Source organism: Parasteatoda tepidariorum, chromosome 11 (genome assembly GCF_982258835.1).
Source record: "Parasteatoda tepidariorum strain Cologne lab strain chromosome 11, Ptep-v5.0, whole genome shotgun sequence".
In the NCBI taxonomy this organism is placed as follows: Eukaryota; Metazoa; Arthropoda; class Arachnida; order Araneae; family Theridiidae; genus Parasteatoda; species Parasteatoda tepidariorum.
The window spans coordinates 9,755,259-9,781,671 of record NC_141765.1 but is presented as its reverse complement, the minus strand read 5'-3'; the positions used below and the strand labels follow the sequence as shown (position 1 = coordinate 9,781,671).

Here is a 26,413-nt window from a genome sequence, read left to right as displayed (position 1 = left end):
CCTCATAGTGTCAAGTCAGTGCAGAGGTTTTTAGGTTCGATTAATGTTTATCATCGTTTTATTCAAAAATATGCGAAGTTAAGATTGCCGTTAAATAAATTACTTAAAAAAGATGCTAAGTTTGTTTGGTCTGAAGACTGTCAAAAATCATTTGAAGAGTTAAAAAGCGCGTTAATTTCCAAACCAGTTTTATGTCTTTTCAACCCACAAAGAAAATGCTATTTGTATGTAGATGCTTCTGGTGAGGCTATAGGTGCAGTCCTTAAACAAGAGCACCCGGATGGAACACAACATCTAATATCTTTCCATTCGAGGCAATTAAGAACTTATGAGAAAAATTATTTAATTACTCAGTTAGAATGTTTAGCAATAGTAGATGCTCTTGATAAATATCAACATTATCTTCATGGAACACCTTTCACCATACATACAGACCACGCAGCTCTAGTTTGGTTGAGAAATATGAGACATCTGACCGATGGATTATTTAGATGGTCTTTAAAGTTATCAATGTATGAATATGAGATAAAATATAAAAAAGGAAGTACTAATTATGAGGCAGATATGCTCTCTAGAAATAAAATTTCTCACCATAAGTGCTATTCAACACATTTAATTCAAAAAGAAAAATTAATTGAACATCAAAGGCTTGATAATGTAAATAATCCTAACTTTAAGAAAATTGATGATATTTTAACTGTAAGTAAAAAGTTTTAGTTAAAATTGTAGTCCCCTTCTCCTTAAGAGAAGAATTAATTTCAAAAGTACATGAAGAATATGGTCACCCAGGTGTAAAGAAAATGTTAAGCATTATTTCCCCATACTATTATTGGTCAGATATTATTAAGGACATTAGTAATTATGTTAAGCACTGTGAAACTTGTCAGTTGAATGAGATCTCACACTTGAAAAAATACGGTTTGTTACAGTCAATGCCACCCTGCAAAGAACCTTTCGAGTTAATATCACTGGATTCTGTAGGTGGTTCTAACTATTATAACTCTTCTAAAAAATATTTGAACATTGTAACTGATCATTGTACCTGATATATCTGGGCTTTTTTTAGCAAAAATATTACATCAGAAGTGTACTCGAATTTGTTGAAGCCTATATTTACATCCCATGCCCCAAAGGCTTTATTGACTGATAGGAACCCAGCCTTTACTTCTAGTCGATTTAAGAAATTTTTGAGAAATCACAATGTTTAACAGTTATTGACAACTAGTCACCATCCACAATGTAATGGAAAATCAGAAAGGGTAGGACAATCAATAGTTACTAGATTAAAATGTAAAGTAAATAACTTTTCTAAAACAATTCTTGAAAAGGTTGTGCCAGAATATAATAATACTCCTCATGCCGTTACAACTTTTCCACCTGCTTATTTAATGTTTGGCTCCTTGCCTTTTGTTTCCCCTATTGATCAACCTTTATACCCCCCCCCCCCCAATAGAGAAAGCCAGAGAAATAGCTTTTGAAAGAAACAAGGAACGTCATTTGAAAAATAAACTTAGATATGATTTAAAATTTAAAAATGCAGATTTTAAAGAAAGAGATTTGGTAATAATGGAAGAATATAAATACCCTAACACTAGAAAATTAACTTCTCCTTACTCAGGCCCTTACTCAATATTAAGAAAACTTTCTAATGTAAATTTTGAAATAGATAAATATATTGATTATTATAATAATCAATTGATTATTATATTAATCAATTGAATTTTATTATTATATTAATCAATTGAATTTTATTATTATATTAATCAATTGAATTTTATAATTATATTAATCAATTTCAGTTTGATTAATATATTCCAAATTAAGAAATTTTTATCCAGCTGAGGAATTTCATTTAACACCAGAAGGTGAAAATTAAGAGTACATTTTATGTAAATTTTAGTCAATTTCTGTTGTGATATTTTTGTAATTTTATTATAAGGAAATTTTGAATTTAGTAATTTATTAAAAATGATACTGAACTGATATCAATAATATTAATAAGAAGAATTATTCAAGAAAAATTATGAATTTTGTTATACATTAAGAATAAGTTGGACTGTCATAAATATTGATGATGATGAGAAGAAATATTACCCCCTTTCTGAAAGATCCGACCCTTAATTTGTGAAAACCTGCGTAGTGTTTACCCATACCTGAGATAGCAGGTTATGCGGGCGAAGCTTTATTTTTTCTACTTTTCTTTTTGGGGAAATATTAAAACGCAAATGCATATAATTGATGATGACACACTTAAGTTTGCCAGGATCTTCCATAACACTGATTTCAGTGATTCGGGACTGTTTTCCTCCTCTTGAGGAACTGAGTCCCTTATCAAGCAAATTCCTTTTAAAATATTGGAATCCTAAATTTCAAATTAAAGACACAAATGTGTTGAAGGTGAAGTTGAATGAGGTGAAGTGGAGAATATGTTTTGAATTGTATTTTTCTTTACCTTATATTTTGATGTTTGTATTTTATAAAGGTGTCTATACTTTATTAAGGTTACAGTGACTTGTAAGCACAAAGAATGAGAAGTGGCAACGATGCCAAAAATACTTAAGAAAGTGAAATTTTAAATTTTAGGCCTAAAAAATGAATATTGTTAGTGAAAATGAGTACTAAAAAATGAATATTGTTAGTGAAAAAGAGCACTAAAAAATGAATATTGTTTGTGAAAATGAGCAGTAAAACGTGAATATTGTTTGTGGAAATGAGTACTAAAAAATGAATATTGTTAGTCAAAATGAGTACTAAAAAATTGAATATTGGATGTGAAATGAGTACTAAAATTGATTATTTTGTGAAAATAAGAAAAGTAGTTGTAAGGTATGTACTAGAAAGAATAGTGATTACTAAGATTAAGTAGCATATTTGAGATTTATAGAAATGAAGAGGATTTAGTTTTTCACTTGAAGTATTTTAAGGAGTTAGTTAAAGAGAATATTTTGGATAACTATTTTAAAGTGTAACAGATGAGAGAAAATTTATGAGTATTTTAAAGCTTTGTGAGATGAATATTTAAGAGATTTTTGTAAGAGATTTAGGATAATGAAATTTTATAAACATGCTAATGGATCCTCAATCAAGTGACTAATGTCACAAGGACTTAAACGTACGTAGCAATTTTTAAGGCCTATTGTTTAGTTGCAACTATATTTTTATTCTTATATTTTTATATTAGATGCTATTTTAGCATCTTAAGAAGTAGAATATTGAGTGTTTTCATAAATGTTTTTTTATAATCTATTTTAAAATTTTGAGAGTTAGTATGAAACCTTTACAATTGAGGTAATTTCATGTGTTTTGTTAACATAATATTTGAATATTGTTTTTATTTTTAGATTGTTTTTCTAATTCAGATCATGTGATCTGAATCATCATGATTAATGTTCATTTTAAATTGTTTAAATAGAAGATGGTAAGTAAGGATTTTGATCCTTCCTCAATGAGATGTGATGTGGAGCCTGATCACCTCCGGGTCAACACCTTTAAGAGGGGGGATATTGTAATATCTAAAATACTAGCCTAATAAAATTAGAAGGATCTTTTGAGACTAAACTTAAAAAGAATTATATCTTATCTGCAGATAAGCTTATCTGGTTTATGAGAACATTACAATCTCTTTCACCTACTTAACTTAGCTCTTCGTGTATATCTGAAGTTTCATTGAATAGCGAGAAAACTTACTTCTTCGGATTTTTATAAATAAATAAATAAATATATATATATATATATATATATATATATATATATATATATATATATATATATATATATATATATATATATATATATATATATATATATATATATATATATATATATATATATATATATATATATATATATATATATATATATATATATATATATATATATATATATATATATATATATATATATATATATATATATATATATATATATATATATATATATATATATATATATATATATATATATATATATATATATATATATTCATCAAAATCCGAAGAAGTAAGTTTTCTCTTAATATAAAAAAGATACTCTACTTTAATTTCGTTTTCGTTGAGTCTTATGAAAGGAGCATGTTTAACTGCCTATTGAAATTTATTTTACGTCATCATAAGTTTTATGAATTTTATAATGTTCACTAAACGTCACAGCAACTTGTTTTTTTTCCTTTTTTCTCTCTCTATGAAATTCAAGTTCTTTGCGGTGTTTTACCAAACTGTTTATGTGAGATCCGTGGTGGCTCAGGGGATAGAGTTCGCCTTCCAATGAAGTGAGCCGGGTTCGAATCCCAGTGGTTCGCACTGACCACAGTGCTGATGTAAAAATATCCTCACTGGTAGGCAGATCATGGGTAAGAGTCCCCTTGCCGTAAGGCTAACCGTAAGAAGGTTTCGTCTTTTTCCTTTCCATGTAACGCAAATGCAAGTTAGTTCCATCAAAAAGTCCTCCACGAAGGCAAATTTCCCCCAATACTTGTCCCAGTAGTTCCCTTGTCTTCTGGATTGGGTTCAAAATTACGCTACAGAGTTGAGCATTAGTAGTCATAAACCCAAAATTGGGTCGGCTATTTAATGACGGTTATAAAATAAAAATGCAATATACTTATGTGAAATTTCTGTTAAAAATTCAGAATATCAAGTTAAATTATAGATCATTTAAAGGAATATCGAAAAAAATTATAAATTGATATTCTTTTGAGGAAATCAAACCCCTTAACGCATTTGTAAACACTAGTTTCAGTAGAAGGACAATATTTCTAGAGTGTAAAACTAGAAAAAACGAGCAATAATATGGTTGCTATTTATAATCAAATCATCAATTCTTTTATTTAGTTCAGAGATACATTTATATCAAACTTAAAAAAATAATATATAAAAACAATATACATAACATTTTCTTTTACTAAGGTCACTTACACTGTTTCAAGTATACAGGAAATGTAGTTGCGTTTTAACTATTGTTACGTTATAGCTGTAATACTGCATTGTTATCATTAAAAATACAGTCAAGCTCTGAATTTAACATTATTCATTAAAAATTTTAAAATAAACACATTTTGAATTAAATTAAAAATAAAATTTCAAGGCATGCAGCAAAATCGCGCTCTTTTATTCAAAATCATTTGAATAAGACAAACAATAGAGAAAAAAATTTTATTAGTAACAAAAAATTAGTACTAACTACAAGCACAAAAAAACATAGTTAGTAGAGAAGGAAGTTCATCTCAGATCTTTGATAAAAAAAAGTTCACAAAACTGTTCAGCAATATTTTTAATCTTTGAAAAAGTACTTTCTTTTAAGTATTGCTGTTTAAAACTAAAACTATCGTAAAGAAGCTTTACAATTGCATTTTTGCAACTATGGACGTTCCAAACGTTAGCACCATTGTTGTAAAAATGAAAATAACACAGTATAAACAAATTAAATAAGTTTACAAATCACTACTAACATAGCGATATCGTTTGAATAGTTCCTGAAAAAAAAATTTTTAAAAGTCGTTTATTTGAAATTCGATATCTTAAGAACTATTCAACCGATTTTCGCTTAAATTTCGTATTTTGCCATGTGAAATTAGATACTTTAAAATGATGTAAAAACTGTACACCTTAAAAATTCAAAATGTTTTCGACTATTATTATATATAAAATAATTTTAAAAAATGAAAATTTACTGAAATTTATTTTTTAAGTGGAAATATCATTGGATAAAAAATTTTTATAATTATGCGCAATTTTTTTTATGTCGCTTGAAAAGTTCTCGAGATATGGGGAAATAAGCAAAAAGTAAAATTAATATTAAGGGGTCCAAACTTTGGAAAGCTCTCTTGACGAAACTGTAAGTACCATATTTCCCAGATTGCGGCTACCCCCTATATTTTGGGGGGCAGAAATCCGATTCCGTTGGAAAAAATATATGCTTATTCAGAGAAAGTAGAGTTTTGTTTCTGATTTCGTCCCTTAAAATATCATCTGCACTATTTAATTAGTACATTCTAGGTCAGCTCTTCGAACCATTAAAATTGAGTCCTAGAACGTGAAGATCAGATAATTTAATCAAAAGTTAATCAAGGTGGTCATTTTTTTTGCGCATTGTACACCCGAGTCCAGGAAGTGTTAGGAATCTTTTTTTATAGTAGCCCCCGTAATGAAACATTATGACATATTAATTTCTAATTTCAATGGTGCAAAGGGCTGCGATTTGGAAAATGTGATCCCAATATTTTACTTATAATTTTTACTTACTTCGTTATATCTTAAAAATTTTTAAGCGTATGGAAAGTAAGTAATTTCGGCGGTCGCTTCCTAACTCTCCTTGAACTGGGATGAACAACAGTGTAGATTGGAGCATCTTACCACGATGCCAGATGTCCTAGGTTCGTATCCCGTCAGTCAACGAGCATTTCCTTTACACATTTCGCCCTTCACATCACCTTTGATACTATGCTTTATGTTCAAAAATGAGTAAATTCTGCTTGAATTTTGAATACTTGATGTTTTTAAATTCGACTGCATTAGTTTCAAAGTTATTTTAACACATTTTTACTCAATTTTCAGAAACCCTTTTTTATATTGTTTAATGTAACAACCAACCTTGTATTGTTCTCAGTTGTCCAATAGGCATTTTTTTCTTGTTCTGATGCCCCTTTCTTAAATTATATTAGAAAAGATAAACTATTATTTTTATTCAGCCAATTTCATCAAGTGTTAAGTTTTTCAAATGAGGAAAACTATGAATAACAAATAGCAAAGTTGAGAGGCTGGTGGGTATATATCTAATGGTAAAATAAAGTAGATATTAATAATAGGAGTAATCTTTAATCAATAGGTTTAATGAAAATAAATCCATATTTCTCTAATTCAAAAAGACGTGAAACAATGTTAAAGTTTCAAAAAAGAATTATTTTTCGTGAAGCTAAATATCATGCAGAGGAAAATCTCAGCATTTTAGTGTAAAAACTTTTTTTATTAGAAATCAGAGGTAAGTTCTTAATTTTAAGTTACTAAATAAAAATAAACTATAGTAGAATCAAGTAGACTATTTTTTTCCAAGTAAAGAATTAGATGCGTTCACCCAGCGTAATCATATCAAGTTTTCAAAAACATTTCTTGCATTTTTATGCAACAAATACATTTATTACACAATGGTCATAGTTATTGTAGAAGCAGAAATTCTACTTTATTGTTAATAACCTATTTCAGAACTTTTTCACAGCAATATGATTTATCATTTCTGGCTGAAGAAAGCAGTATATTAGGAGAGTCATTATTTTTATTCTCCGGTTAGGTGAGAGTTTTATTCACTTCTTTTATTCCACTTATTTTTTTAAAGCAAAAAAAATATTGCAATTTTTGCTTATGCTTGATACCCAACTTAAAGTAGAGGTCAAATCTTTGAATTAGACATTAGTGTGAACATCTTTACAAGCATAAGGATTGGCATGATTAAAATTTTCTACATTTTAAACGCACAATAGCTATTTTGGGGATTTAGTTGTATATTTGTTACACAGACAATACATTTTACGTACATATGAAGGTTCAACGTTAAGCCAATTTTTCTGAGAGAAAGTAAAGTAATAAAAAAAACATACTGTATGTACTAAACTGTAAAAAAAATTTTTTTTAATTGTATCCTTGCAGCATAAAGAGTAATTTTAAATTTAAGAAACAAAAGATAGATTTTTAAAAAAGAAAATTCTTTCAATTGTTTTTCTCTGCACAATTTTACTCTGAAATTTACTTATTTTTCTGTTATTTTACTATATCATTTTATTTTATTACAGAAACGTTCCGCTCTTGATAAAAAACGGAACTTAACATGGAATAAATGGAAATTTTCAGATTACTTTCAGAGAACTAACAGATGAAGTGAAGTATGTGAATTTAAAAACGGAATGTGTTCGCCGAAGTCTGACGTTACAACCTGGTACTGAGCATCAACCAACGAGCTGTGCATAGAATTTTCAATAGAGCTTTTAAAGAATGACTATGTTATATTATATTGTCTTTTTTCAGGTAATATTAAATTAATTCAACGCAACAAAAATCATGTAAGCTTGCAGCAGGGAAGTGAGACGACCAAGGGTAAGAAAAGACGTTCAGTAACACAACCAGTTTTAACATTTATAAGGGACATACAAGATTTGAAAAAGTCATTTTAGTTTATGGTTTTCTAATAAAATCGTTTTAATATTTTATTCAGTTTTATCGATTTAACTCGATATTTTTTACAAAAGTTTGAAATATATTTTTAGTAAAAATTTATCGATTATTTGGTATTATCGTAGAACACTTATAACAATTATGATTTAACTTATAATTCCAACTTATAATTTTCTTGACCTTAATAAAAACATTGATGTAGGGTATACCGGGTAGTGGCACTGAACCTTAAGAAAAACATATTAAAAGCCATATTCAAAGCATAATATTCGTATTAAAAGCAAAAAGGATTCAGTTCGTGAAGCAGAAAATATCCGTATTAAAAAGGATAACATCTGTTTGTGAAACGAAAAATATTTATGCTAAAAACGGAAAACAACAATCAGTTTGTAAAGCGGAAAATATTCATATCAAAAACGGAAAACATCCCTTCTGTGAAATAACAGAAAAACTTCGACAAATCTGTTGTATAGCATAAGTTGTGATTGATTTTAATCATTGCATTAATGGAATCACTTGATTAATAGTTGTCATAAAAATGTGATGAAAATGAAAACTAGAAAATGTCTCAGCCTGAGGTTTAGCCACTAGTTTTCAATTTTTTTTTCACATTAGACAGCATAAAGTATAAATAAATCTATAAATAAAGATTAATATTTATCAACACTAATTATTAACAATAATAATAATTATTGCAACAAGGTAAGGATTTTTGAAAAAAAATAACAGTTATCGTGAAAAAGTTGGCATAATCAAGGAAATGAAATTACAACATTTAAATTTTAATAAACAAAATAGATAATTAGTTTAAGTTTAAAACATTAGTGAGTTGCGTCATACTCGGTATAGTTTATATTGACGAAACAAATCAAATATAGGACAAAGATAGTTTGAATAAAAAAAATTTAATCTGAGATTAACATTTGACACAAAATCTTAAAATAAATTTCTTTTAATCTTTGCCATATTTCTTTCTGATATATCATTTTTAATGCGGTTTAAATAATAATTAATTAGAGACCGAATGCTTTAAGCGAAAAATTTTAGTTTCTGAAAATACTTTATGAGAAAAAATTTAACATTAAAAAAGAAAACTTTTCACCCATTACCGCATGAAATTCGCCATCTGCCGAATAAAATAAGTATACCGTTCTAGTAATTATCCAACTTTTTATTTAAGTTATTTAATTTCTGTCCAAATAATCACTTAACTTATTTTAAAATTACCCGCTTAGGAAAAGTCTTTATGGCAGACTTTATAAATTATGCTATAGTAAGTATTTATTAGTAGAAAAGTTTCTACAAAAATAATATTTTTCAATAACACTATTTTTTAACAACTTAATGATAAAATTAATAGTTGTGATGTTCTATTATGTGAGGAGTTATATTGAAACAAAGTTTTTAGCTATTTCATTCTATTCTTAAATAATTGTTAATTCGGGTTAAAACGGTTTTATATAATCTAAAAAGACAGTTTTCATGAGGAGAAAAAAAATTTGATAAAATTACCGCACTGTAGTAATGGCATCTGTGATTAAAAAAAAAACATGACTTTTGGTTAATAAAACCAAACTATATGGTATATAAACTATTCATTTAGAAATTTTTCTCCTCATATAGTATTGATTTATCGGAAATTCTGGTTTTCAAAACTACAGTTCTTATTACTACACATTTAGTAAAAAATGCAAAACTGAAAAGTTTGAGCAAATGAACGGTTTTTATGCCTAGGCTCATGATAAAATTTAAAAATTTTACCACAGTTACCAGCATTATAAAACCATATTTTATTATTTATTTTTTCCAAAATTATACCCAAAGCACTTCAGTAAAAATTACTGAGCTTTTTGGTGACCCCATAGAGCCAGAAATATGGGAAATTTTACGATATGCTGGTAGTTCTCGCATACTTCTTCCTCGGTGCAAAATTATCATTGCTTTATTCTTTATATTTATCAATATAATAATTTTGCATGAATAATGCAAAACTAATTCTAATTGAAATTTGCAGTTATATTTTTGAGTAACAAACATTAGAATAGTGACTGTCATCAAGGACATTTTGCTAATATTCATCATTTAAATCCTTTTCTAATTTTGATTTTCTTTAAAATTAAAATGCATAACATTTCAACTAAAATGCTTTTTATGAATTGGCTTTATTTGGTAACTAATTCTAATCAGCGTGTAGATTGAGGTTTGATACTGAAAAGTTACCATCGTGCCTGTGGTGAACAGCGCAATATCAAATAGTTTTATCGGAGAGTTTAATGAATAACGCTTATTATAAGTATTGAACTATCAATCCTCATAACACATGTGATGCTTCATGTTTAAATCCATATCATGTTGATTATGGACCCTATTCAGAATATTATTATTATGGATTTTAAGAGAAAGTAACCCGCATATGCATTGCATGATGAAAATGAAAGCCTCACCTTCTTAATCGCGCACACAGAAAATTAAATATCACTGAAAAATGAGTTTAAATAAAATTAGAAAATGGCATAGTTACAGTTAATTAGTTATAGACTATTAAAAGTTAATGCTATAATTGCGATTTAATTGAAAGAGCTTGTTAAGATAGAATATGTATAGAATGAAAACAGATGGAAAATAAGATTAATTAATATTAGAAAATCAAACAATTAACTATCAGAAAAATGTAGTTATACTTGACTACTAAAATTTAACGCGACATTTTCGATTTCAGTAAACGGATAAATTGTTGAGGCAGTATGTGTATAAAATGAAAAAAATTAGAAAATGAGATTAAATAAAATTAGAAAATAAAATATTTAATAATTAGAAGTTGCAATTTACTATACTGTTAGAAATTTCTAGGAAAAAATGATTAAATAACAATTTATTTAATTGTTATTTTTCTATAGTCAAACAAAACATTCAAATTACCATAAAAAGATGGTGTCCAAACTGTTAACTGTGAGAAAAACCGTTTATTAACTGCTTTCTTCTAATATGGTTAAACAACCAGAATTTTATCACACTAACTAGGCTCACCTGATAAAGTCACTTATTTCCTTGCAGCTGTGTACATATTATAGCTGAGAGAGTAAATCTGTCAATCTCATGACCGACGAAACGGGAGCTTGAACCCTAGCGCAGAACACCGCATTATTTGCTCCATCTCTTTCAGCACATAAAGTGATTTCAGGGTCCTGCACTCTCAAATTTGTGACTGTTAGAATACGATACATATAGATGGCAGCACCATAAAGCTGTATTACCTAAAAAAGTCTAGTTTACAGTTTTGAAACCATGCTAGTTACACATGGTTAAAAAACAGTATAGTTTTGCATTTCTGTTTTTTTTTTTAAGTTTACGAGTTGTAAACGGATTCAAAACCGTCAAAGTAGAAGAATGTTCTTTACTTTAAGCTTAATTGGATGGACAAGACTGCTGCTGGTTATTTTACCGTTAAATAGAATGAAAATTCTAGCAGGGTACTAAAGGTCAACGCGAAATTTGCTATTCATCTGAACGAATAAGTTACTGAGGTATTATACACCGAAGAGCCATTACATTATGACCACCCTGCTAATAACATGTAAGACTACCTTTAGCCCTCAAAACTGCTAGCACCCGCAGTGGCATTGATTCCACAAGGTGCTGATAGGTAGTCTGAGGTATCTGGTACCAAGCGCTCACCAACTGGTCCTGCAATTCCCTCACATTGCGAGGGGGTAGCATAGCAGCACGAGTTTGGTTTTCCAAGTAGGACCACAAATGCTCGATTGGATTAAGGTCAGGTGAATTTGGGGGTCAAGACATGACTTGAAAGTCACTGGAATGTTCCTCGATGATTCGAGCCTTATGACATGGTGCATTATCCTGTTGGTAAACACCATCCCCCGCAGGAAAAACTATTGCCATGAATGGGTGAACCTGGTCTGCAACTATGTTCAAGTAGCGTACAGACGTCAGGAATTGTTCTATGAGGATTATGGGTCCTAATGTGCCCCATGAAAACATTGTTCCTGGGCGAGAAACCATGAAAACCTGGGCGAGCCCATTGTTATAGATGGAGGGTGGTCATAATGTCATGACTCTTCGGAGTATATGGAATGATATTTCCTTTGTTATCCATTAAATCATGTTAAGTCTTAAGCATCATACCAAAACATTGCATATTATTCGTCCATTCACAATGTAGGCATATTTATGCAATCGTTCAGTAGTTAAAGAACTGTTTTTATTGCTCGAAATATTTAATTAATATATCCCGTTCAATTTAGTCTTAGCTTCTTTTTAATATTTAACCTTCAAATCAGTGATATAATTAAAAAAATTTTTAGATGGTTAAATGGTTAAATAACATTTTATTTCATTGTTATTTTACCATATTCAAACAACGCAGTCAAATAACCATAAATAAGGTTGTAATCAAACTGCTGAATGTGGGTAAACCTGCTTATTAACTGCTTTCGCCTAATGCAGTTTAACAACCAGAATTTTATCGCATCAACTAAGCCCACCTATTGAAGTCACTTAGTTCCTTGCAATTGTATACGTGTTATAGCCGAGAGGGCTAATCTGTCGCTCTCAGGACCGACAGAACTGGGGTTCGAATCCCAGCGTTTACACCGCAATGTTTCCCCCATTCCCTTCACATGAGCAGTTTCCAGTGTCCTGCACTTTCCAATTTGAGTCCTGAAGTCTCCAATACCTATTATCAAACGAAAAGCTTACCTCCTATCTCCAGTTAAATCTCTCTTTTATGGCTTTGAAATTTGAAACCAGGTTAGTTGTAAATAGTTAAAAAATTGCAGAGTTTCGTATTCATAGTCTTATAGCTATTCTAGTTGCAAACGGTTTCAAAACCGTAAAGGAAAAAAATATTCTTTATTGTAAATCGGATAAGCAGATTGCTGCCGGTTATTTTACGGCAATTTTAGAATGAAAATTCTAACAGTGTACTTAATCTTAAACAAGATATAAAAAAAACTGTCTTGAAGTACTCAATATAAATGTTTTCTTCTATAAATTCTAACTGATAAGAGAATTATGAATGATGACATAATACTTAGTCAGTATTTTTTATTTTTGTTTAAATTCTGTAAAAACAATCATAGGGATACAATTCCATTTTATTATGCTTATATGTCTAGTCAAAATCTGATCAAAACTGAGCTTCACAATTGTCTGAAGTCCCAACGTGACGAAAACAAAAGAATAGTAAAGAAATCTTATTTTAACCACAATAAGCAGAAAAAAGATATACAAAAACGTTATCCTGTAAGATCGTCCTTCTTTGACGCGTTTACCCATTCTCTTCATCTGATTTACGAAAATAAAACTGACCATAAAATAAAACACTTCAGCAGGCGCATTAGTAAGAACAATTTTAAAAGGTCGTGAAAATCCATTTTCATTGATACCGTATCTTTATCGAAAGGTTGAGTGATATTTTCTTTTCTCAAACCATTTTTATACACGAATCACAAAAATAAACTCTCTCGCACTCAACAAAAGGAGAACTGTTTATTCCTATAGAAATGTTTAAATCAATTTTCTGTTTTTCCCTTCGAAAAAAACCAAACAAAAATGTTTATGAAAGTCATGAATAATTAAGTTAAGGATGATGATTTTTCGAAGATTTGAGAGCAAAGAAAAATCACCCTTTCTTTTTTTTTCTTTTTTCTTTTTTTTTATTTTAAAGAAAAAAAAAATTTTGAGGTTAAAATAGCTTTTCCGAGGAATAGTAATTAGAATTTTCTTCTAGCAAACTAAATACACTCCAGTTTCCTATACTAATCTGATTAGTGGAGAATACAAAAATCTATCAAAATTTCTAAGTTTATACACTTAATTATTTTCTTATCATACTTTTCAGAAATTGAAGCTTTGCGGAGAAATAAGCTTTTTTTTATTCTGCATAAGAGAGTTAATTAGATACACAAATGATACGAGATGTATAGTTGCTACTCTTGCATTTTCAGTTTTTATATTCAAAATTGATTGCGTGATAAAACGGGAATGATACATTTGGCTGATTTTAAATTAAGAGTTATTTTTCTTATTCTAAATTAGAAAGGGTATTTAGTCTCCTGTCGGCACTAGCAGTAATTTTTTTAAATTTATAACTTTTTATCTCGCGAAATTAGCTAACTAGTTGAAACTAGACTAATCATATATTATAAAACCATATTTTATTGTTAATTTTACCAAGATCATTAAGCGCTGCGATAAAAAAAATATCGAGATTTTTGGTGTTCCTATTAAGCAAGAAACACAGTAAATTTTACCATAGGATGGTAATTTTGGTTTTTAATTCCGCTACACAAGCTCTCTTTTAGAAAAAGCTAAAAGAAATGTACCTGTTATTTACTTTAATCTATCATAATCATCTTTGAATACAAATATAAAAGAAATGTTTAAAAATTAGAAAATTTATGAAAAAAATTTTAATAATCGAATATTAAAAAAAATTAGTTTTAAACTGTTCGTATTTAGAGATAATACCACTATCAGCGAATATTGATGATAAAAATCTAAATAAATTGTCCTTTTATTTATATACTTTTAAATAAATTGTTAAAAGATTAAAATATGAACACACATTAAGTGTAAGTATTTAAGCAAGAAAAAAATTATTAAGTAACAGATATATCTTTGAGCTGAAACAAGTTACTTCTTTATAAAACCGATTAGCTTTACTAATTTTTTATCTTAGTTTACTTAATAAATCTCCTTCTAGTTTGAAATTTAGGTTTGCCCCCCCCACACACACAGATATATATATATATATATATATATATATATATATATATATATATATATATATATATATATATATATATATATATATATATATATACTTGTATAATAAATAAATAAATACAAGAAAACATGAGAAAAATAAATAAAAACAACAAGTTTCATTTTTTAAATAAAATTTCAGCCTTTTTCTTTTTTTTTTTTCTAAAACTGTTGTTTGTTATTTTTTTACTTATTATCCCCCCCTTTTTTTTCATTTGTCTATCATTTTTCTTTTTTTTTATCTTCATTTTGAACTATATATATATGATTTGATATATATATATATATATATATATATATATATATATATATATATATATATATATATATATATATATATATATATATATATATATATATATATATATATATATATATATATATATATATATATATATATATATATATATATATATGGGCAGATATCTAAAACCTTTAACTTTTGATAATAAAAATTATAATAATAAATAATAGGCACACTATTTTTATACCTCCAGAATTGTTTGAAAATGTATAAAATATCAGAAAATAATCATGAATATCGAAAATTTTGATGCCCTTATAAGTATAAACAAAAAATTAAAATTTTTGAACTAATTTTTCTAGGTTTATAATCACAGTCATTCGGTGAGGTTACAGTTACGATGTCAAGACCGTAATCAGACGCAGATCTAAAAAGTAAATGTTAAAATCAATCAAAATTTTGATCACACGTTTGTCATTGTCTAATTTATTTTCTGTGTTGTGTGCATCGCATTGCGTTGCATCTGAGTAAAGTTTTCGATCTATTCTCCAGGCTGTCCAGACTTTAACCCTGTCAAACCGTAATCTCAGGATTAATTAATTGAATTTGACATATCAGGCCTTTTTTTACCTATGTTTTACTAACTGAAGATATTTTTTGACTGAAAATAATTAAAGTAAGCCTTTTTATACATTTTGAAACAATTTAACTTAATATTAAAATTTTTTAATTTATTTATGATACTAATAATTTTTGATGAAAAATAAAGGGTAAATATGGATGAAAATATTAAAAAGAAAAAATTGCTCAATAAGAGAAAAATAGATTCAATAAGTTTATATGTTTATTAAATAAATGATACTTTTGTCGTCTTTAGGATTTTTAATGAAATGTATAAAAGCCTAGAAAAATTAGTTCAAAAATTTTAATTTTTTGTTTGTACTTATAAGGGCATCAAAATTTTCGATGTTCGCGATTATTTTCTGATATTTTATACATTTTCAAACAATTCTGGAGGTACAAAAATAGTGTGCCTATTATTTTTTTTTATCATCAAAAGTTAAAGGTTTTAGAGGTCTGCCCATATATACAGGGTGATTCTGAAAAGATGTGCAAAATTTTTGGAAGTGATAGTAAACACCCAAGCAAACAATTTTTATCAAAGAATGCATGGTAAAAAATAAAACGTAAAGGTGCTGGCGCATTTAGAAAGTTGTTTGATGCAAACGTGAAAGCTCCATTCCTGTTGCGAGTTACTGTGCTACATTACTTGTCGCCAAGCTTTTGGCAGCTGCAGGGAAAGTTCGTGATACCTGGTGTGGTTCAGAATGTTCGCCTATCCTTTCTTCGCCGTTGTACTGTGTGCATAGCCGCTGCCGGCCACCGTTTTAAACAGTTATTGTAATCACATGCCATTAAATTTGCATTTATAACTTAACTTCATCGTTTTTTGTGTATTTTTGCCTCATATAAGAACATAAACTTCGACGCCCTCTAGCGGTTTTGAGTTTTGTTTTCGATCATGCATTCTTTGATAAAAATTGTTTGCTTGGGTGTGTACTATCACTTCCTAAAATTTTGCCCATCTTTTTAGAATCACCCTGTATATACATATATATATATATATATACACTGGTTATCATAAATTAAGGAAAATTCACAAAAATCGCGATAACTCAAGAAATTACACATGGAATTTTATGAAACTTACCCACAATATACAACACATAGTAAGGTATTAAACAACATAAAAAGAAATTATCAGACATTAATAGTAGTATAGAAATTAGCACATGTATAAAATAAACAAATTGGAAGTATCGGTTTGCAATAGAAAAAGTACCTTTAATATGGAATATGATTGCCTCTAGAAGCAATACAGCACAAACAGCGATGTGTGATGCTTTCAATTATGCGGTCTATCAGTTCAATAGGAAGTGAGAGCCATTGCTCTTGTAAAGCAGTTGCAAGCGTGGCAAGGGTCTGAGGGGGCGGATTGATGGCAGATACACGCCTCCCTAGAGCATCCCAAACGTGCTCGATAGGATTCAAGTCCGGGGATCGAGCTGGCCACTCCATGCGAGTAATTGTTTCCTGTTGAAGATAATCATCAACAATGCGAGCTCTGTGTGGTCTTGCATTATCGTCCTGTAACAGGAAGCAATCACCAATTGCCCCGGCATATGGGCGCACATAAGCATCAAGGATGTTGTCTCGATAAACCTGAGCATTCACGGTTCCCCTTGGAAAGACATGGAGGTATGTGCGCCCTCCTAAGGATATGCCTCCCCAAACACAGACACTGCCTCTTCCGTATGCATCTCTTTCACGGATGTTTGATGGATGATAACGGGTCCCAGGTTCTCTCCATATCAAATAACGTCTACTGTCACTTTCTAGACTAAACCTGGACTCATCCGTAAAGAGAACAGGCCTCCATTGATCTGACGTCCAGTGGACATGTTGTCGGGCCCACTGCAAACGGTCTCTCCTATGGCGTGATGTGAGCGGCACGCAAATGGCTGGTCATCTCGCATACAGACCACCTTCGTGGAGCCTTCTGCGCACAGTTGACGTTGACACCAACCTTCCGGTGGCTGCAGCAAGAGAGGATCTAAGATGTGTCGGAGTAGTGGTTCTATTCCTGCGTGCACTTAATGTCAAATATCGGTCATCGGCACTGGTCGTAACAGTTGGCCGTCCTTGACTGAACCTCCTAGATGCCGAATCTGTGGTTTGAAATTGCCTCCAAAGTCTATGAACCACAGATGGACTCACATTTAACCATCTGGCCACTTCTGATTGACTCTGCCCTGCCTCTAGTCTCCCGATGGCTCTCCATCGTAGTTCTTCAGGCAAATGATGCCTAGAGGTCATTATTACGAATTGGCTATCTCAGATTTTCAATGTCGCAATCACAGTAAAATTTGTGTGCTTTCTCTCAAACTTGGACTTTTATGCTCCAGGCAGATGACGTAAGCCGAGTGCAGCGCCACTAATTTGCATATTGCAATTTTACTCAGCTACTCTTAGTGGACAACATATGCAAATTTTGCACGGTTTGGCTTACTTTTGAAAGAGTTATCGCTATTTTTGTGATTTTTCCTTAATTTATGATAACCAGTGTATATATATATATATATATATATATATATATATATATATATATATATATATATATATATATATATATATATATATATATATATATATATATATATATATATATATATATATATATATATATATATATATATATATTATTATTATTATTATTATTTAGTATATAAGTATATATAAGTTTTATTATTTAGTACCTTATGGTAAATTCTTCAAGAAAAGGATTTTTCAGCCAGACAGGGCCTTGGGTTTGGCTATTAAGGCCGAAGGGGCGACAGGTTAACAAGTAGTTATATTATGATGAAAAAACCACGCAAATTTGGCCTTCCTTATGATAATAGGCAGATAGATTTTCCTTAACATAATCGAATTTCGCTTAAAAAGGAAAATTTACTCAATTATAACCAACTGAATTCCACAATACAAATTTACATACATACAAATTTTACCAACTGTACGCAGTAATGACTTCAAGGAATTTTTGGGATTTTCTTAATAAGTATATTCCTAATAATTATCATCCATTTACTTCAGAAAATAAATTTCAAAATGAATATTGCTTTTTATGGCTGTTTGTAAAAGAACGATGTCTACGTCTTAATAAAAAATATATGTTTAAGCCATGAATTAATATAGAAAGACTCGTATGAGACATTTTATGCTACATATATTTAATTGCTTAATGCTGGTGCAAGAGATGCAGCGGATATCAGAATTTAACAAATATTAAACAGCTAAATGCCATATTCGAAAAGTTGAAACGCATTAATTCATATCTTTGTAATTGCTAATCTAATAAGTGCATCAAAAATTAATAATATTTAAGTATTTTTTGTGATTCATCTTAGGATCAAATAAAACTTTCGCCCTTTTTTCATCATAATTAATGATATATATCATCATAATTAATTATGTATATCCAAATTAAAACGATTTATGTCGAATTTTATTTAATATCAAAAACTATGCTTGCATTTTATTACTCAAGTAATTCAAATAAACTTACACAGAATATTCATATTTATGCAAACATATTCACTATGAATAATCATGAAAATCTCAGTATATTGAAAATGTATCATATTAAAAAATCAAAATTTGCTAGTATCCATCAGAAAAGAGAAGGTAGATTGAAGTGACACTCTATTACTCAAGTTAAAGCACGTCTTAATATGAAAGGGGCTCCTTTCTTTCACTGAAATGTTGTAGTGATTTTAAGGAAAAGGAAAAGTTTTTTTCTTTCAAAATATCGTAGGGGAGAGGGGGGCACTTGTGAACAGGGGGCACATGTGAACATGCTATGTTTTACCAATATGATTTGAAATAAAAAATCTTGAAAAATTTTCAATTGATGGCAGTACTAGTCCTACCTCTCTGCGAAACTTTCAGTACAATGAGACATTTTGTTGTTCTATTCTGACAATTTCTTTGTATCAGTTGGTGTTGTATATATTATAATCACTAGCTTCTTCAAGTGAAAGCATAGTATAAATCAACTAATAAACTGAAATTAACTATTGCAGACCATTATATGAACATTCAGGTAAGTTTATGACAATTAATTATTTTTTTTTACTCAATTAAAAGTTCTTTATTTTTCAAGTAAGGTTTAAGAAGGATGATGGGGCACTTGTGAACAAATCATCTGGGGCAGATGTGAACAGTTCACATGTGCCCCTACATAGTATTAAGATTATTATCCTCATGATATTATAAGTTTAAAAAATATGTATGCATTTAAAATTATTATTATTTAATTTTCCATAATTAATTTATTAATTTTTTCTTTAAAAAAAATTTTTTTTATTAAATGGTTGATCACGCATCACGCATATTAACTGATACACCTGGGAAAGATAGAATTGCTAAACTACGGATGAAAAGATAGAAAAATGAAAAAAAAGCATGAAAGATTATCAGAGAGGAAAGAAAAAGGCCCATTACAACTCCTGAGGAACATGAAGTTGCGAAAAACCCAACAGTGAAAAAATTATTGTACAGCTGAAAAATTATTTTCTTACTGACAGTACTGTTGTACAGTTTAAATTCGCATAGTAAGCTACAACCCCTTCAGTATAATACGTATCTATATCTGTCATATTAAAGATTTTTTTCCCTTGAAATATGATGATTGCTTTGTGTTTTTAATCTTGTTCATATGTGCCCCAGGCATGTTCACATGTGCCCCCAATAGGGGCACATGTGAACAATTGAAGTCATTTTTTTAAAATATCATAAAGTAAAAAAATATTTTATTAAAAAATCTCAAAAAATTCCATAAGACGAAGAAAAGACTACTTAAACATATGAACTTCTTTACTGTGAGAAATTTATGATATTTTTTGAAAAATGAAGAAATAAAAAAAATTGTTCACATGTGCCCCCCTCTCCCCTACATGAAAATAGAAGTCTCGTGCCCGTGACAACGGTTGTACGTTTCTTGATTCGTGAATTTGTTCGAGAAACTTTTTCATCGAAAAATTCACAAGAGTTGCTAGTATAGCTTTTTGAAAAGATATACATTTTATACCATTTCTGAAAGTAGTAAGTAGTGTTTAATGCATTGGAAATTTTAATACACATTTGAATCCAATTTGCTATAATAGTATCATAGGCAGATAACAATATCTTACATAAAGTGAATATTTTATTTCATCGTTGTATTGAAGCCAGTAAATCTTTTTAATCTTAAATATATTTATTATGTATTTTGGAGACGTTTCGTATCACAACCTATACAATCAGTATTAGACGTTAAATACACTTCTCAAAAATATTTAAGGATTATTGTTTTTAAATATAAACATAAGACTTCAGAAATAATGTTTGCTTGTTTGTTTTTATTAATGTTATTTCTTCAATAAATATCACACGTTAAATACATTTCTCAAAAATATGTAAGGTTTATTGTTTTTAAATAGAAATATAAGTCTTCGAAAATAATGTTTACTCCTCAATGAAAGAATAAGCAAATATTTATTTTACTTCGGAGCATTTATTATTTTTCCTTTTTGTCTAATGCAAGATGTTCTAAAATCACCTTCCATAACTATATTTTTAGGATAGTTAATAAAGCTGAAGAAATTAGCATCAGATTTATTTAGAAAATATGTTATATATTTTCTTTAAATAAATAAGTTTTAGGTATTCATGAAAACAAATTTTTCAATTATTAAATTTTTCGCATCTGTAGTAAAAATATAATTCCATAATGATTTAGAAACCGTTCAAGTGCACAGTTTGAATTTATTTAATTGTTATTTCACCATTTAAAAATAAAACAGTCAAATAGGAAGGTATTCAAACTGTCAACTGCGAGAAAAATAGTTTGTTTTAACTTAACACGGTTAAACAACCAGAATTTTATTGCACCAACTAGACCCACCTAATGAAGCCACTTAGTTCCGTGTAGCTGGATAAATATTATAGCCGAGAGGGGTAATCTGTCAATCTCATAACCAACAGAACGAGTCCATTCCCTTCAACACCTAAAAAGTTTCCCACTCAATTTGTGAGACTTTTAGAAAACAATACTCTTATTCACTCATACTCAGTTGGCAGCACCGTCAAGTTGTTTAACACAGAAGTCTAGTATTTTTCATCTCTTGCGGTAGATGAAACAGGCAAATAAACTATATTCCAAGATACATTTGATAAAACACAACTCAACCACATCCTAATTAAATTTCTTTTTCACGGTTTTGAAATCAAACTAGTATAGTTTTGTAATGATGGTTGTTTACCTTACTAGTTGTAAACGGTTTTAAAGCCATAAAGGTAAAAAATATTCTTTACCATAAATTTTACGGTTAATTGGAGGGAAAGACTGCTGTCGGTTATTTTACCGTAATTTCAGAATGGAAATTCTAACAGTGTATTACGTTAGCATATTTTCGGTAACTTGGAATTGCAAAAAAAAAGCAAATTTCAAATGCAAATCTTTTTTTTTTCTTCATAATGTAGTGTTTCTTTAAATATAATTATTTTTGCGATTTAGTACGGATCTTCTCTGGTAAAGGTAATTTATTTTGTTACGTAAGCATTAAAAAAATAATAACCAACTTGTAAACCCCGTCTCTTTTTTATGTGCTTAAATCAGACTTAAATGACTTTTTTTCTGTGTGGGGAGACTTCAAATTTATTATTATAGAATATTTCTATTTAATTTGATGTAATATATTATATTATAGGATTTTTAAAAATCTCTTTTCAATAGCGTTTACATAATTATTTAGATAAATACCTGTACTGCAGATGCTGGGCATTGTAAAAAAAATATTGATATAACAATTAATGGGAAAATAAAGCAGATCAATAATGTATAGTTTTTACGTTAAGGATCGTGCCGCAGAATGCACAAAAGCACAAAATCGAAAAGAAAAACAGGGATGAAAAAAACAAGTATTTACCTGGAGCAGAGATGAATTTACATAATAAAAAGATCTTCTAATATCTGGAGTTACCTTCTAGTAAATCTAGATGAACAAATCGCTCAGCAGACAGTCACTTTAAACCAAAAGTTCTTTATTATGGGGGGTCCATAGAAAAAGCAAAAACAGTTTCAGACACATCGTTATCGTGGAGTAGTGGGAGGAGAAGTGGCCCAGGAAATGGAAAATTCAGGGAAAGTTAGCCGACATCAACGAAGTCACAATGGCGATCAGTATCTATTAATCTTTAAAAGTCGTCTCGTCCATCATTTTGGCTTATGATATCTGGACTTTCACAGAAGCTAGGGCATCATCAGAAAGCAAAACGACGGTTGAAGTATATCTCGGGATTCGGGATACTATCAGCTTACTTGCAAACAATGCTTTTTGAAAAATCGCAGATAACCGTTCAAAATATTTTAGATATGAAGTTTCTTACGATCGATGATCAAATTCAGATCCAAGAAGAGTTTCATGTGAATGCCTATTGACTTTAAGTTTTGATAAAATCAGAGAAAATTTTAAAAATGGCCGAAAAATTCATAGCATCAATGGGTGAAGCCACAATGGTGACGATGAGGACGCCCTCAAAAATAAATTGCGTCCTTAAAGAGGACGGAAGGAAAAAATACACTCCTTTGCTGAGTGTCACTAAGTATGATACTATCCAAATTCAAATGCAAATGAGCTTAGGCTTAGGCTGAGATGTAGTACGAAGTACCTGCCCGCAGAGCAGGCACTCCACTTCTTCGTCTGTGATGATGCCCGTAGGCGACTAGAGTACTGTGTTTATAGCAATAAAAACAAGAGAAATAGCAGAAGCACTGGTCGACGTAAGTTTATTCTTGTTGTCGAGCTTATAAAATATGGGACAAGTTAGGTATAATACTAGGGGTGGATATTCCCAAGTCGGTGATCACATGAAGGTTACTTCACTTCTCTGGGAGTATCCATAGTAAGATGAGGGGAGGGGATATATTATTTGTAGTGCCTTGATAGAACACAATCTGATGATAGGAATGACGTTATTGGGTCATAAAGTCTCATATCTGGTATTAATTCTTTATTCAGTAGTTCATTGAAGCCTGCTGGATCAGGGTTTTTTGCTTTACTGAAGAATGAGATATTTAGCTTACTGATAAATTCATTAATAGTACTGATGTTAAGGTCATTTCTGATGGCTCTATTTGGGAGGTAATATGGGGCACCAGTAATTCGTCTTAAAAATTTGTTTTGAGTAACTTCAAGTTTCTTTAGTTGGGTTTGTTTAATGCATCCCCATGCGGGGCATGCATAGGTTAAAATTGGTCTTATACACATAGTGTATAGTGTCTTCTTAAGGTTTAAGGGAAGTGGTGAGCAGGAGTTAATTAAAGGCCTGAGGCAGCTGTAAGCGGCATGAGCCTTGTTAATTACTTTTTTGATTTGAAGATTCCATGTTAGGTTACTATTAATAGTAAGCCCTAGGTAATCAGCTTGTTTGACAATTGAGATATTTTGTTGAAGAGAATGACATTATTATTTAAGATTTTCTTCTTTTTCTTCCTCCTTATAATCATAAGTTGTGATTTCTCAGCGTTTATTAAGATTTTGTTGTCAGCACACCAGGATTCTATCTTAGGCATGAGGCTATTCATATTTTTTATTGACTGATTAGGATTCAATGATCTGATAGCTATTGCTGTATCATCTGCATAATATGCGATGATTTGATTTATATTGTTGTTACATAAAGGGAAGTCATGGGTGAATATTAAATAAAGGATAGAACCTAGGATGCTGCCTTGCGGCACACCCGCTTTAATGTTCCTTTTTGTTGAAAGCTGACCATTTAGTCTAATCTGGAAAGTCCTGTTACTGAGGTAGGAGTCGATGACATTTATAATATTATGTGGCAGGTTTTGGTTTATAAGTTTGAGGATAAGCGCTCTATCCCATACGCGGTCAAAAGCTTTGGAAATATGATTCCATTTGTATTTAAAAGAAGGAAAAATATTAAAAAAACTGTGTTTATACTATGTTTTAAATAATATGAATTAGTATTCCATGCAATTTATGAATTCTTTGTAGCATTGACGTCTTAATAAATATAAAACCATTAGATAACAGTGAGGTAGTTAGAATTAAAAGCATTAAAAATAAATCCTTCAATCAGAACTCTTTTTCTACCTATTTTGCAACCATTATTCATTTCATTTTGCATGCTTAAATTTGTCACAAAACTCATTAAAAATGGAACAGTATGAATAAACATGAAGCTTGAGAGATTATATTCAATAATTATTATTGCCTTATTTATCAGTTTCTATACATAATTATCAACAAGAAATCAGCGAAATGTATAATTTAAAGATGTGTATTATAATTGAGTATAATTATATTATGAAATGCATAATTGTGTCACATATTTAATCATATAGTGAAATTTCACTTTTCAATAAATCTTCACAGCTAGATCAACGAAATCTAATAAATCTATACATACATTCATACAAAAATAATAAACTTTAATCTTTGGAAAAAGAAACAAGTGTTAAGACGTGAAAGCAAGCAAACTGTGTTTGTTACGTAAGCAAATTCCATTTGCATTTTTCGGCAAACAATCTACTAATTAACTTCAAAAACTTGTTTTAGTGTGAGAACGCTATGTCAAGAACAGTTTAAATTAGTGTGGGAGATTTTACAAATTGAAAGCTTGCGAACAAGAAAGAAAGGCAAGGCGTAGTCTTTATTTCCTATTGTCAGTTTATAAACTTTAAAACTAACTCTCTAAAATCCGCTAGAAAATCCCTTAGAACCTACATCCACATCTCTCCAAATGTATCTTACAGTACTCGAAGAAAAACATACATCCTGATTAACTTTTGATTTAATGATCAAATTTTCATGAACGGGACTTTGATCTTAATGGTTCGAAGCCTCAACCTTATGTATGGTAACTAATTAGAGCAGACAGCAATTTACACTACAAAATTAGACATAATTACGTACTTTCTCTTGTTAAGCATACATTTTTTTAGACGGATTTGGATTCTCGAGACTCAAAATTTGAGGGGTTACCGCATTCAGAAAAATATAGCACCCAAAGTAGGGAATAAATGAGAATAGTCGAGAAATTATTTGTCTTAGCGTTAATTTCCATTTTTATCTTTTTCTGCCGTCTTAAATAAGTTGTATTTCTAAATTCTCAAAAAGTACTCAAGTGATTATAAAACATCGTCTTCAAACTTATAAAAGGTCGTCTTCTTGTTGCTGTTGTTGTTCTTACTAATGCTACTTGCCATTACCAGCAAGTCTGCCTTGGGTATCCAAGATATTTTAAGGCAGAGGGTGCGTTTCTTGTTTTTCAGTGACTCCCTCCGTGTCAAAGAATACGACTTCAGCCACATGCACGTCACAGCTCATTTTACAGGGAGGATCCATTCATACTCCATTCATTCATCGACAGATCATAATTTTGACCTGTACCAGAGAACGATCAATCTCCAATTTAATACCCCCAGATGTATTGATTTGTTATGGCAACTTGGAGGACTTAGTCACCCCGACAGTTTTAACATTCTCCAGTCACCATTTTTAATACACGGAGAATTTTTGACCGGTGAGATTCGAACTCACGATCTCACGAGCATGAGCCTAGTGTCCTACCAACCAGGCTATCCCGGTCCAAAACA

General features: G+C 29.9%; 2 protein-coding genes across 3 annotated transcripts in view; both read right to left on the bottom strand.

Annotated features, from left to right (window-relative positions):
* Positions 1–26,413, bottom strand: part of LOC107443169 (uncharacterized) — a 327,331-nt gene that overhangs the window by 253,300 nt on the left and 47,618 nt on the right. The gene's annotated exons all lie outside the window — the stretch shown is intronic.
* LOC147801236 (zinc finger MYM-type protein 1-like) overlaps positions 12,671–26,413 on the bottom strand; it is a 90,068-nt gene continuing 76,325 nt past the window's right edge. The window contains exon 3 of the mRNA XM_087154447.1: positions 12,671–12,852. Within this exon, the coding sequence (XP_087010573.1) occupies positions 12,671–12,852 (182 nt within the window). The remainder of the gene's footprint in view (positions 12,853–26,413) is intronic.